This window comes from Pelecanus crispus, chromosome 1 (genome assembly GCF_030463565.1).
Source record: "Pelecanus crispus isolate bPelCri1 chromosome 1, bPelCri1.pri, whole genome shotgun sequence".
Lineage (NCBI taxonomy): Eukaryota > Metazoa > Chordata > Aves > Pelecaniformes > Pelecanidae > Pelecanus > Pelecanus crispus.
The window spans coordinates 17,192,459-17,207,343 of NC_134643.1; the positions used below are offsets into that span (position 1 = coordinate 17,192,459).

General features: G+C 38.0%; 1 protein-coding gene across 1 annotated transcript in view; it reads left to right on the forward strand.

Moving 5' to 3' along the window:
- Nucleotides 1-14,885, forward strand: part of SLC2A13 (solute carrier family 2 member 13) — a 166,658-nt gene that overhangs the window by 71,174 nt on the left and 80,599 nt on the right. Inside the window, exon 4 of the mRNA XM_075725358.1 lies at nt 9,007-9,115. Coding sequence (XP_075581473.1) covers nt 9,007-9,115 — 109 coding nt within the window. The remainder of the gene's footprint in view (nt 1-9,006; nt 9,116-14,885) is intronic.

Sequence of the window (14,885 nt, forward strand, 5' to 3'; positions counted from 1 at the left end):
CCTTACATCCAATCTAATCTACTCTCTTTTAGTTTGAAATCATTACCTCTTGTCCTGTCACTGCAGTCACTGGTAAAACGTCTCTCCCCATCTATCTTATAAGCCCCCTTTATATATTGAAAGACTGCAATAATGTCTCCATTATTGCTGTGTCATGTTTCATACCAGTTATGGGAGTTGTCGATTCAGTATTTTAGACTTGCTGATTTCAGTATTGATTTGTGTTCTCTGCAGACATTTTAAATTCAGGGTAAAAACCGTCAGTCTAGTGTGACTGACAGGTTCTCGATTAACGAAGCCTAGGACTGAAATTACAAAAAGGGGTGCAAAAAGGGATCTGCTGTTAGTGGCATGGAGATGGCTGAGTTTTAAAGGATGTGGTGGTGGTTTTGGTTTTTTTTTTTTTTTTTTACTACTGTGAAGCACCAAACTTACTTTTTCATGGGGTTGTAATAACCAGTACAAGCACAAACCTTAGAATGATGTAGGTTTCATGTAAGAATCATGTAGATTACCTCTGAAGGTTGTCTAATCTGATCCCTAATCAAAGCAGGACAAGTCAGAGAAGGTTGCTCAGGAACGTTTTCAGTGAAGTTTTGACCATGACCTGTTGTCCTGGTTTCGGCTAGGATAGAGTTAATTTTCCTTCTAGTAGCTGGTATAGTGCTGTGTTTTGTATTTAGCATGGGAATAATGTGATAACACACTGATGTTTTAGTTGTTGCTGAGCAGTGCTTATACTAAGTCAAGGACTTTCCAGCTTGCCATGCTCTGGAAGTGAGGAGGTGCACGAGAAGCTGGGAGGGAGCATAGCCAGGACAGCTGACCCAAACTGGCCAAAGCGGTTTGGGATATTCCATACCATATGACATCATGCTCAGTATATAAACCGCATCTCTCCTTCTGTGTTTGACCACTTCCATGGTACAAAATAAACAGACCACATCTGGTCCAAATTTTCTGCATTCCAACTTGTCTGTTGCCTTTTGTCCTGCCCCTGCACGCCTCTGAGGAGCCTGGGTCCATCTTCTCTTTGGCCCTCTGCTAGGTAGCTGTAGACAGCAGAGGCCTTTCCCTTTACCTTCTCTTTTAAAGCTGAACAATCCCAGTTATTTCAGCATCTCCTCTGTGCTGCCTGAGCTGTGGATCTCACAAGTGCTGGGTAGAGGGGAAGAACCGCTTCCTTGACCTGCTAGCGTTGCTCTGGCTCCTCCTCCACCAGGATGTGGTTGGCCTTCTCTGCTGAAAAACATGCTGGTTTTGAGTGGTAATGGTTGTCTTAGAGCCCTTTGTGTTTCTGATAGATATAGTTAATACTAAAATGTAGCAAACTAGCTAGTACTTTTAGGTAAGGTATGATCTTAGGCTGCAGTTCAGTGAAATGTTTAAGTGTGTATCTGTCCTTCTGCCTTCAGTGGAACTCAACCTTGTGCTCAAGTTTACATGCTTCGGTTTAAAAAAAAAAAATGTTGAAGCAGTTTCATAAGGCTTATTATTTTTAGCTTCAAACTGGTCTGCTGTGCTGTCTGTCTTCTATACATCCATTGATGGTGCTGTCCTGTTTTTAGGAAGCCAAAGTTAAAGTACTTTGACTTTAACCTACAGTGACTTTTTGATTTTTCTCCTCTCTGGTAGTTTTGGAACCCAAGTGAGCTGTGCTAAAATGATATTGATTTCAAAAGAGGTCTTTAAAATCTGTTTAAATGTGGACCTAGTCTTTCTTTACTTTTAATTTTAATGAAGCTCTTATGCTAATGGCATCTGAATTTTAAAGAGTGAGTAGTTTTTCAGGCCCCCTAGATAAATTGGTTTTTTAAAACATTTTTTTAAGGAGATGGTCTAAACTAAATGTGCTATTAATAAAGTAAAAAAAAAAAAAAAAAAAAAAAGAGTGAACTTGTAAAAGATTGTATCTAAAAGTTCCCATAGAGACTTTAATTGACCTCCAGGCTCATTTCTCAGTTCTACTAAATTTCCCTTTTTTCCCTTCCCTCCTGGGAATGTGTCCCTGTGTCTCATTCTTTTGGAGGGCAAGGAGTAGAAATCTGTTTTCACTGTTAAACCATTGGTTTAGGGCAGGAACAGGGATATTTCATTTGGAAACAAGGGATGGGGGGGTGGGCGAAATATTACTAAAGTAAGATTTTTTGGCAGAGAAGAATTGCAAAAAATTTAAGGCTTGAAATGTGTTGCCCAGGAAATAAAATACAATTATCTGTATGGGTGTTAATACAGTAACAGCTGGGAAGATCAGCTTGAGAGTAGGTTACTGACTGGGTTGGAGGGAACTCTGAGTCACCAGCTTTTTTGGTACTATTTTAATTGAAAAACAACAGCAACACCACCACCAACACAAAAAAAAAGCGCACTCTTGAAACTCCCCTGACTGCAATTTTCTTTTACGTGTCTTTCCTCAGCTTACAATGAAAGAAAAAAAGCTTTCTAATTTCAGATTGCTAAATGCTCTGCACTGCACTTCATTACTTGATGAAGGAGTGGAGTGGGAAGCTCTTCAGGCTGTTACAACACTTGACTTATTTTGGTTGTGCCTGTGTAATGCTAGCTCCATCATCTTATCTTTCCTCATCTGCTTTCTCCACCTTTAAATGAGGGTTGCATTACTGTTTCCTATGTAAAGCGGTTCTAGAGCAGACCATGAAAAGATACGTTTGTTTGCTAAAACCATATCGCAGGCTGCAGGTATGCACAAGTCTGCCTTAATACCTATTGCTTTATTTCTAAGGTGCTTGCTAGAAGGAAAGCATGATGTGATCCTTGCTTTTCTCTGTCCCTACCCCAGTTTTCCTATCAAAGAAACAGGTAAACGTCTCCCTCCGTCATTCCCCCACTCCACAGGTCTGACAGTACTGCACTGCGGACTCTTGTTGGTCATTGTGGCCGCTTCTCTCTGCTCCTGCTGGCATCATGTAAATGGCCACTCCCCTCTGTTTGTTATCTGTTTTGTCATGTTTTCTCCAGTTTTAAAGGTCTTCACTGCAGTAGTTTCTGTGTTCTGCAAAGAACATGTCATACGGAGCCAAAATGCACTCCTTTTTTTGCTTCCCTACTTGCTGCTGCTTCTTGTCCTATTCAAAGGTATTCTTAACTGCCGCTGCCTTTGTGCAAGTACTCAGTCATATAGATTTTCTGTACCAAAGCTTTATATCAGAGAATGTGTTATCAAGGGAAAGATTTTTTTTTTTTTTTGAGAAAAGAAAGAAAATTGCTTTGTTTTCAGGATTCCCAGAAGACCAACCCAACTTGCTGTCAAAACAAAACAAAAAAAAAATCTTTATTCTTAGTGCTTCTGTTCTCAATGTGTGGATTAAAAAGATCATTTGGAGGGGCCATTTACTCGAAATCTAGGTTTCCTGAGCAAACAAAAACCCCCTTTCAGTTCTACTGGGTGTGGAAAAACTCCTGGCACTAGTTAACTCTCTAGAATCAAAATGGTTATTTCTAATTAACTTTTATTTCTTTTAGAGCCAGCTGTCTTGTTATACCATTGGATGTATTTGCTGTGGAAAACTGAAGAATACTAAGACTCAGTTACTAGGCGAGCTGACAGTCTTTTCTCATTCCTGGCTGATGGGGGGCTATGCTGTTAAAAAAAAAAAGAAAAAGAAAAAAAGAGTCAAGCAAGCTTTCTCAAAGGATTGGAGAACTATATGAGGTAGGAAGTTTCCTCTAGTGCTGGGAGTGGTTCTTCCAGTGTTACTGGAAACATTGTGAGACAGTAGAGAAGAGCTTGGTACTTAGGTAAATTGGTTTGTACCTTCTCAAGATAAAACATGCAGTTTTGATCTTAAAGCTACTTCTATTTTCTTGTGATTTGGTAAATTTTACAGAAAGGAAAAAGGAAGGAAGGTGATACTTCTAGAAAACAATCATGTAATAGGCTATGAGTGGGAAAGGGTGCTTGCTTTACTATATCATTCATATGGCCAGCAGGAGCAGGGAGGTGATTGTGCCCCTGTACTCGGCGCTGGTGAGGCCGCACCTGGAATACTGTGTCCAGTTTTGGGCCCCTCAATACAAAAAAGATATTGAGGTGTTCAGAGAAGGGCAACAAAGCTGGTGAAGGGTCTGGAGCACAGGTCTTATGAGGAGCAGCTGAGGGAACTGGGATTGTTTAGCCTGGAGAAGAGGAGGCTGAGGGGAGACCTTATCATTCTCTACAGCTACCTGAAAGGAGGTTGTAGTGAGGTGGGTGTTGGTCTCTTCTCCCATGTAGTTAGTGATAGGACGAGAGGAAATGGGCTTAAGCTGCGCCAGGGGAGGTTTAGGTTGGAAATTAGGAAAAATTTCTTTACGGAAAGGGTAGTCAAGCATTGGACCAGGCTGCCCAGAGAGGTGGTGGAGTCCCCATCCCTGGAAGTGTTTAAAAAACGGGTAGATGTAGCACTTGGAGACATGGTTTAGTCTAGTCTACCCTTGATTGGTTTAGTGTGGACTTGGTAATGTAGGTTAATGGTTGGACTGGATGATCTTAAAGGTCTTTTCCAACCTAAACGATTCTATGATTCTATATGCAGAAAATAATAGCTAACTCTAAGTCCTTTAGAGGAGGAGTCTTGGGTGGAGGAATGTTCTGCAGATGATGCAGAGAAAGCTGGGCTGGAAGCTGTCAATTTGTAAGGAAAGGCAAAACAGAGAAATGGTTCCCATGTCTGTCTTCTGTTATGCAGATCACCAGCCCGAAGTTTCTTTTTTTGCCCCATTTCTATCTGTAGACTGGTTCGTTAAAGATTTATCTGGATGGAAGAGAGGGTATTGACTGGCATTAGGACAAGAATGGGTCAGAGAAGCTAATCTGAAGGTTGAGCTTAATTGATGCTAAACTGATGAGTGACTGTCTTGTTGCTTGGCTAAGCCTGCCTCTTTGGAAACACTCCTCTGCAGCAAGAGCACAAAATGCTGGCAGGAGCCCTACATAGTTTTAAGCTGTTGCTACAAGCTGTCACCTAGATTAGTTGGCAAAAGATTGTTTGAACCTGCAAATTACTTTGGCAGAGCCCAGTCTCAAACCATAGTTTCCTGGCCATGAAATTTTGCCAAGTATTATACTAATAATTTGAGGGATGGGTGATCACAAGGTTTCCAGGCACCAGATGTCTGCCTGCATTTGCTGAGGGATTTTTAGTTTGGCTTTATGTCTATCTGCAATATTTTTATTTCGCATTAAACCACAATGCCTTACCAGGTGATTCACAATTTCTGAATCTAACTTACTTGTGCATTAGGCCTAGAAACAAGAACAGTAGCTAAAACATAGGAAGCTGGCATTAAAAGTTTCAGATAACCACTCATAAAACATAACATTTGGAAAGCATCACTCGCTTTCCAGAAGTAGTGATTTGACAAGAACAGATCCTCCCGCCCCGTTTAGCTCACTTTAAGCTAATAATGTTTTTTTGGATGTGAAGCCAAACTTCCAAATTCTATTTTTGCTTTTTGCTTAGAAGGATGAATGTCTAGTTAGGTAGACAGTTTAGACTAGGCTAAGAAAAAGCCAGTTAGACCCCAGCAATCCACTTTATGTATCACCACTTCATGTAATGTCACCTTCTACAACAGCAGTATCCTTATTTTTCCATTGCTCTTTATTGCTGCCATTTTGCACTCTTACTAGAGCAAGCTTTAGCTGCCCTTTACTCTAGCATATTTTGAACCCTTGTAAACATATGCATTAAGGAAATTTACTTCAGATAAAGTAATTATCTGAAACCACAGCACAAAAAGTCCAAACAAATCTAGTCTCATTAAAATAATTGTGACATTAGGAGATGTCATCCTTTTGACTTCACTTTTATTCATAGATTAGAAGGAGGAAAACAAACATCTTGGTGTTTCTCAAGTTCAAATGAAGTGGTTCAAATGCAGGAATGTTCCTAAATCTCCTAGCTGAAGAGAAAGCAACAGCAATTAAGACGGAAGTATCATGAACAAAAATACTGACTTTTGGAGACAAATATCTGTTTTGTCCACTGTAAAAATTGCCAAATGCTTAATTTTTTTGTGATGTATCTTTTGCATCATCTGTTTCCCTCTAGTTCTGTGAGCAATTAAGTTGCTCCACTTTTAAAGGATTTAATGATTTTATTGTTTTGTGCTATTTTAATCTATTGTAATAACGTAACAGCAGATTTAACGGTCATCAGAAACTCCTGAAGTACAGTTTCAGTTTTCAGAAAACTTATTTTCAGAAGAAAAATGTCTTTAATTCTGGAAACTTGTTTTGTGTTTCATTTTTTAGTTTAGACCCATTCTCTGGTGTTAACAGCCATGTTTTGCCTAGAGTTGTTTGGTTTTAAGGCTGTAATATATGAAGACCACAAAAGATGGATGGCAGAATTGAAGACAGCAAAATTCAAAAGTAGAATAGTTAGTTTTAGGGCTAGATAATTTTAATTAAAAGTTTCACACTCATTTTCTGTTTTAAAAACAGCCACCTCACAGTCAAAGTCCTTTGGTTTTTTTAGTGGAGTTTATAAAGCTCCCTTAATATAGAGATTAACGATTTCTTTTGTTTCTTTCATTCTATTTATTGGCTTGTAAACCTGAAGGCTATGAATTTTATGAAAGAAAATCCTTTAATTTTGTGTATGCCTATTGATAGGTGTAGTTGCCATGGTACAGATTTGGAGTGAAACTTTTAAATCTCTGACTTGAACCGGTATGATGATTTTTAGCATAATTTTTCTGATAAAATAAATCAGAAGTCCAAAAAAATTACAAGTACTCACTGAATTTAGCTGGCTGGATACTCTAAGAGTCTAAAGTCTAAAGTAAAGGTCTAGACTTTACTACATAGTCTTAAACGTTCTGCAGGGCCCCACTTCAGGCGCACAGACTGATTTGCGTGATGAAATTTTGTTGAGAGTTCATGACTCCCTCTGAGTTGCAAGCCATTGTGTGGGAGCAGCTGCTTTAATTTCTAGCTATTCATTTTAATGCCTTCTTTCCAATTGTTTTGTACAATGCCGTATTGTGAATAGAGTTTTATATAACTTTCATCAAAGAGCTGAGCGGATCAGGAATTGTTCAAAACTTTGCATCAGTTCTTTAGGACATTTCTGCTTCCTTTCCTAGCAGACCCTGCTGTAGAGTTCCAGCTTATTCAATGAGCATAGCCATTGATGGTGGACTTCAAGATTTAGGTTGGCTGTAAGGTCCTTCGAAGATAAAGACGGATTTTGAACTCCATTAAAGAACTTTATAGGAAGTTTATGAAGAACAGAAGATCTCTCATAGGCATTCAGCAGCCTGCATTCACAACAGATGCTGCAGAATCAGTGGCCACATGAAGGTTTTTAAGCCCAAAGCCTCTATGCTCAGGTGTGATGCCGAGTATGAAAACCTGAGGCCTGTTGTTTGTGAATTAAGGTTCATGGTTGCATTTGTTAGAAAATCTTTTTTCTTTGTGAAGCTTGGAGTCGAGGAGAAATCCAAGAGTATGTCTGAGCTCCAGACTGCTGCTAGCTAACAGTGAGTGCTGGTTTTATTGGTTTTCCACCAAAGAAATGCCACTTTGACTACTGAACCCTTTGATATACTTATCTACCTAGTGATATCATGTGTCTTGCTTGAGAATATCTTACCAGATACATAGATTGGCTCTATTTGTCAGTTGATTTTACTCAAATAGAGACATTTTGAAGGTAGTGATGTGGCTATATGGCAGGACAGGTGGGACTGCGTACTGTAGGAATGCTAATGTTACTTGGAAACCAGCTGGAAAATTTGTCAGACTGCATTCTGCTGTTAATAATAAAGCAGCAAAGTTAATGATGATACAATTGAGATTTGAATTAGAAATAGCATAATTTTTTAATGAAAATAAGTTTTTCTTGGGCAGGTCTGATTATCTTTCAATGAAGAAAATGTTATCTAAACCCCCTTCTTGAGTTCCACTAGTGAAACTGTTTACAGATTGTCAGCTTTCTGAAGCTGAAACTCTTTGCATGTAAATCACTCTTCTCTAACAGACCCATATAGGTTTTTGTACTGAATCAATATGTTTAACATTTTCTGTATGTTCAGGAAAGACTTTGAAAATGTAAAAATGTAGATCCTCTTCACCTCCTTTTTTTTTTTTTTTTTTGATGGCAACTATTTTGACTTATACATACTGTGATCTATATTAGGTGTTCTGAGTGGGTATATCAGATGTGATTAGATTTCTAAAACATAGAATTTTTCACCAGACTGTGTTCTGCCCTAAACACCACTCTGGGCAGAAAGAAATTCAAGTAAATAAGGGAGTCAAGTATTTTAATTTTTTGCCTGATATCATATAGCTTTCTATTTTTTTCATGGTATACTTTGAAAATTTAAAACTGACAGAGAAGAAAACTTTTGCTGTTTGCCAGAATTTTTTGGTTTTCTCTTCATTGAGAAACTGTATTCTGCTTTGTGAATGCAGCCTCATACCATTGCTATCAAAGGTGTGGAAAAAATTTGATTAATTTATGCTCCCTTGGCTGGCCTTACAGTTGTGCAGAATAGATCTATCCCATACCTCAGAGTACCCACACTTGCAACTGGTTTGTGGAAACTGGGTCTTTGGGGGACTAGGGAGAACACTTTATCTGCAAGATCCAGATCTGAGCAGTGAGTAATGGCATTTCTGACATAACCTCTCAGTAACAGTGGGAGCTTTTAGAAAGGAAACAACAATGATGATTTGTGATAACTTTGAGTACATTCAGTTGCAGCAGATGTGCAATCTGTTGGTATGATATAGGAGAGCTGTGCATTTGCCACCAGTAGTATACACTCTGTACAAAAATTGTTTCATTTTTTTGCCTGGGCTTCCTGAAAGTCTTCTTTGTAGTACAGTGCAGAAAAGCAGAACTGAAATGATCAAGTTGTTCAAAAGTAATTGAAATAATACAAGTTTGTTTGAAACTAAGGTGCAAAGCCTGTTATGCCTGGGAACATTGTCTTGATAGCAATCACTTAAGAACTATTACGTATTCTTTTGTTGTTGTTTTTTTTTTTAAGCTGGACCTGTGATCTGCAGAATGCTAACATACCCTCCAACTCGAAGAGCCTTAATTGTGGGTTGTGGTCTGCAGATGTTTCAACAACTGTCAGGGATTAACACCGTCATGTATGTATTTAATGCTTGCTTTTCTTTATAAAATATAAGAAAAAGACTATTAGACCGGTAGCAGTTATAGATGGGCTTCTGGACAAAATCTGAAATGTGAAAAATTAAGTATGAGAGCTGGAATACTGGTTTTAAATCCAGATATTGACGTATTTGGCATCTCAGAAAATTGGTACAAGAGGATGTACAAGAGGACAAACATTTATATAGAGATGAGAATGCAAACTGTACTCTGGGTGACGCATTATTATATGTTAGGGTTTACGGTCAAAGCTACGTATTTCTAGATAAGAGAGTACACTACAGTTTGAATTTGTGTGCAAATAGATCGAAATACTGTGAGGGTTAGACTGTCGACCATGGTAATGAGATGGAAAATTACTGTGAAGTGCTAAAGGAGGTAAGACTCTGAGGGAAGAAGCATTTCCTGTTATTACATGGTTCTGTTACGTGTCTGAAGACTCAGTAAATGCAGAAGTGAAGAACAATATATTGGGTGTTCCAATAAGCTGTCAGCTCACAAGAGGAGTAGCATCTTGGCAAATGTGTGGTGCACAAGACCTAGTGTAAGATTAAATTACTGTTGAGCTGCCCTACATGAGTAACCATAATGAATACAATTTCCACATTATTTTAAGAGCAAGTATAAAGTATATTGCAGTAACATCTTATGGAGAGAACTACACCTCAGGGAGCAAGCTTGTTAGGAAATAGTTAAAAGGAACAGCCAAAAGGATAAAGCTTTTAGTGCTATCAAGAGCTACCATATTAAATGCTGGAGTAAATATCTGCCATCTATCACAAGGTGGGGGGGAGGGGGACGGGTACCGAAACTCAGTATTGTTAAACTGCAAAGGAGGGAAATCTGTAACAGGTAAAGAGAGACTTTACAAAGTAGAAGTTGTAACCAGATGTGGGAAACGGGAGAATGCGTAACTGGTAAGTTATCTGTGAAAACCAGAAGACAGACACAGAAGGAGCTTGGAGAAATTCTTCAGGCACATCAGAAGCAAGAGACCTAATAGTTTCCAGGCCCAGTGAAAGGATCAAGGTGCTGTGAGAACATAAGCAGAAGATAAATCTTTAGCAGCAAATCTTACAAAGACTCTTTTTGCATCTGTGTTAATTATGGAGGGTATATGAAGGTTCCTGCACTGGATCTTACTTGAGATGTCTCATGTGGTCTGTTTCAAATTCAAGCATTAGGGGAAGAACTTTTAGAACAAGCTGATTAAAATGAGTAATAACAAATTGTTTGGACTAATCAGGGTACACCTAACAGGTCTGGAGTAATTCGAATACATAACACTGAATTTGGAAATGTAGCATAATCTGCATGAAGCTACAGCCCAGAAAGTTTTATTTCTGTCCTTATCAAAATTAATTAAAACTGTCATAGAATCAAATGAGAAGATGTGTGTTTATAAATACAAAAAATGAACATGTACATGGAGAATATAAAATAATAAAGAAGAGCCAACATGATTGTTGTAGACAGATTATAGCTTGCAGATTGGTCAGATGTGAGTTCACGGTCATGTTAGAACTATATATCCCATATGAACTAACCCTCCTAGTCCATGACAGCTGCTGCCAAAGTTTCTTGAAGAAACCAGATGGCCACATAAGTAAGGGAGAAGCCCTCTCAGTTTAGTAACTTTTTAAGATAGGAAAAAAGAGGATAAGAATAAAAGATCAGTTATCACAAGCCAAGAGTAGACTCCTACAGGGATCTATGTGGAGATCTTTACTGCTTTAATAAGTTTGTGAAAGGGGCTAAACAGCAAAATAACAGCTTGTACTCCTACACCATTCACGATATTAAGACCCCCAAATCTGTGAACATTATAGTTCTGTACAATTATCATGATGACATCCGTGACCAATCTGGAGTAGTGTAAGCAATTGCAGATGTCCTTTCTTTTAGTAAGGATAAACCAGGTTATATATGGGGAAAGAGATACCTGTATTTGAACAGGATGGTTAGGACTCTGCAGCTTGGAAAAGAAGTGAGTTCAGAAGAAATGTAAGAGGATTATAAAGCTACTAATGTTATGGAGAAGATGGGGAGAGGATGATTATTCATCATTTCTTATAACACAGTTTTGATGACTCCTAGCTCTTAGCCAACAGTGGGTTTAAAATAAACATTTTTTTCATGCAACACATAATTACATAGTGGAACTCATTGCCACAGGATGTTACAGATGCCAAATGTAGAAGTAAGTTTAGAAGTTAATTAGGGAAACATATAAAAAACATTATTAAAATGTTATTAAACACAACGTGGATGCAACCTCTGGCCAAGGACAGTCATTCTCACATTTTGGTTCTTACCACTTTAGGATACCTTATTAGGCTAGAACAAAAAATTGACAGTTCACAAGGTTTATGACACTGGTAGGTTGACTTTGTTTATTTTAAACTTCATATGTTTTAAAATCTCAAACTCCTTTCTGTGTAGGAGGTTTTACAAGTAACTTGGAATTGACCTAATTTACTTGTGGATGTGTAGGAGGACAGGATTACAACTGTAAAACATAGCTGAATCTTAACTTTAAAATAAGAAAATGCCTATTATAAACACATGAAGGCACTGTTGTTAAAGGACTGACTTGTAAACTATTTGCAATATCCAGTACTTTTTTAATAATCCAGTATTAACTAAATTTTTAGTTGTCATGTATGCAAGACAAACATGCTCCTATGAAAGGACATTTTTCAAATATAAGTAAGCAGCTGTCTATTGATGGTTTGCTTACATAGAAATTGGTGATTGCTTTTTAATGCAGTAATTAAATGGTACCTTAAGGAACTGTCAGATTGTATTAACTCTCTAAGCGCTATTTTCCTCTCCATAATGTTTGGTCATGTCATTCTGGGATTGCTGTTCTGTTGCAGCAGGAAAACAGGCATTGGTTATGGTTGTAGGATTGTGTGGACTTCCCTTCAGTGGTTTTGCAAATTCATTTACCTAAACCAGTCACAAAAAATGTTTTGATGGTTGGTGTTCACTGTAACTTCGGTGCCACTGTGAATCCTCTTCTCTTCGTATAGCGTTTTCTAGGCTGTAGGAGAAGAGGCTGATGACCCCGACTTGCTGTTGCCTGGCTTTCCCTGGCAGAGAATTTAGCCTCTGGTTGCCCCTTTCTCCTTATGTATTTCCATGGGACTCTTCTATACTGTGACCAGTTAACTTAGCATGGGAGCATCCATGATGGGCCCTGACTTGTTCTAATCTTCTGGCTTGAGGCTTTCTACTCTTTCTGATATAAAAGGATTTGTTAAATCTGGTATTTTACTGTAAGAAAGTGAGGCCATAGGAGTGAGTGTGTCTGAAAAACTCATTTTAAAAAAAGAAAAAAACGTAATCAAATCACAAAGCAGGCAAGGGAAATGAAAATATAAGGAAGACAACAGTTGTAGAATGGTTTAATACTTCCCAAATTTGTATATGCTTTACTGAGTAACTCTTCTATTTAAGAAAACAAAAGTTTGAATCAAAAAGTATGGGTGTTAGAGGTAGGAAATTATATAGAGGAATTTTACAGGGGTCTAAAATTAATCACTGAGTGTACCTAGTAGTAGAAGAGATCCTAAAAAGCAGAAAAATACCTACAAGAAACACATGGAGACAACAACAAAAATCTAGAGCTTCCATGCTTAAGAGTTCTGAAATCTGTTATATATTTTTCTGGTTAAAAATTGGGTATCAGTAGTGAAGCCAATGAGATCAAGAGAGTCCATGTGTTTTCTCTTGAGGATGGGGAGAGGAAAACTAGAGGAACTTTTGTAAGAATTGTTGAGGACTGTGCTCTGTCCATCCCATCGTGCAATAAACCAATCTAGTTTTTGCACAGAAATAGTTTCATATTGTATTGGAATCAGCCATGTATGCGCGTAACGTCCAGCTGTGAGGAACCAGAAACTCTTGTCATGAAGAGGATGTTACTGAACTGGTGAGAATGGCATGCGGAGCAACCTCTGCATTGAGGAAGTGGATCTCAAAGAGAAACAAAATGTAAGAATAGGCTAAGGAGATTGTGACTCTCACAGGAACAAATTCTAGCACAATAAATTTTGTCAGTAAAAGAATAAAGCTCAGTGACCTATAGCTTTGATTCTTTTTTTTCCTAAGAACAAGGGTACCACTGCTGTTTGATAGAGCGCCTGAAGTAGAAAAAATGTTTCCTTTTTGTCATGGCTTTTGCCAGCTTAACTGACCTGTAAAAGATAAAGTCATAGAATTTTAGACAAGCATCTCTCACACTGGCACAAGCAGGTCTGAAACAGTTTAACTTTTCAGTTTCTTATCATTCTGGTATTTTCTCATCTTGAAAACGGACGCTCGCTGTTTCAAGCCTGGAGTCACAAATCTGGCTGACAGGAGACTGAAAAAGACCCTGTGAAGGAACTTATATTCCAGGATAAAAAAAATTAGCTTTTTAATAGTGAAATATCCCAGAATTTTGTTAAAACAGTGGTGTGCAGATATTTTCAAGCCCACAGTGGCCCATAGTTAAAACTTGGGGAGGAGGACCATTTTAAGGTAAAACTTTAAGCTAATTTTTCCCATCAGTTTCTTCTTCAAAAAAATAAGATAATGTTTAAAAAAAAAAGGAAGAAATTCCTTTGTGGGGGGAGGGGTGAGAGGAAGAGGAAGCCTCAAGGATTCGACTATTTCAGATTGTTTGGTGAAAAACATTAGTAGAGTATATGGATGTTTTAGATACATGCTCACGTTCCTGCAGGACTAGGACTTCTGAAAACACTCCTGGTACTGTGCAGCTTCATTGCAGTCAAAAAAAAAAACATGGGGAAGAAAGCTTTTAGAAAAAATCCTAAGTTATCTTGAATACTAAGCAGTAACTTAGCCATAATTGGAGGGAGTTCAGTATTGTTTTGCAGAACTGCATGTAGGTATAGTGGCCTGTGCTGGTGTTTCTGCTGCTCTTTTGGGGGCTTGCTAGTTTTGAGCGAGCTGATGGATGTTCATGCAGGCTACCTGTGACTATAAATCTGAGATAAGATTGAAGAGGCAGCTGTATCATCTAGATTATTCTTATTCGCATGAAAGTTTAAGTGGACTTGATGAAAGCTAAACAAAATATTTTGTTCTGCAGTTGAAACACTAAGCTTGATGTGATGCTAATTTAGTAACTTGCCATTATCTTCTCACATTGTGTTAGAAAAGCTTTCTGCAACAGAAAAGTGGTATAATATGTCACCAGGGAGAGCTTATGGCCTTCAGCATTTTTGTTAAGCTTGTATTTTTGCTGGTGTATGTGATCTGTTATTCCTAGTTAATAAAATGTTTCTTTTATTGTTAAGATATCTTTGCATCTCCTAAAAGTTAAGTGAATCCACATGAAAATGTATTGGTGTTTGGATTTGGTCCACAGATGCTTTTGAGCTCTACCAGTCTTGCTTTTTTAATCTTTGCAAGCAAACAAAAGAACAAAAAAATGGTTGATAAAGAAGCATCTTTTTCCAGCTAGCAAGAAATAGGGAGTGGAAGAAAATACTATATGGAGAAGGAAAAAGCTCAGAGCAATGAGAGAGGAAAAAAAGCTGGATAAAAGAAAGAAGGAAAAGACAAACGAGGACAAGAGGAGGTTATGTAACAAGTGGAAATTGAAGGTTGGAAGATAAATTAAGAATATTAAAACAATTAACATGAAAAGTGAATGAATAGCGTACTGAATGTAAATGAGAGAATGAAAGAGAACAGGAGTGGGACTGGAAAGAAGCCAGAATACTTCTGAAGTTT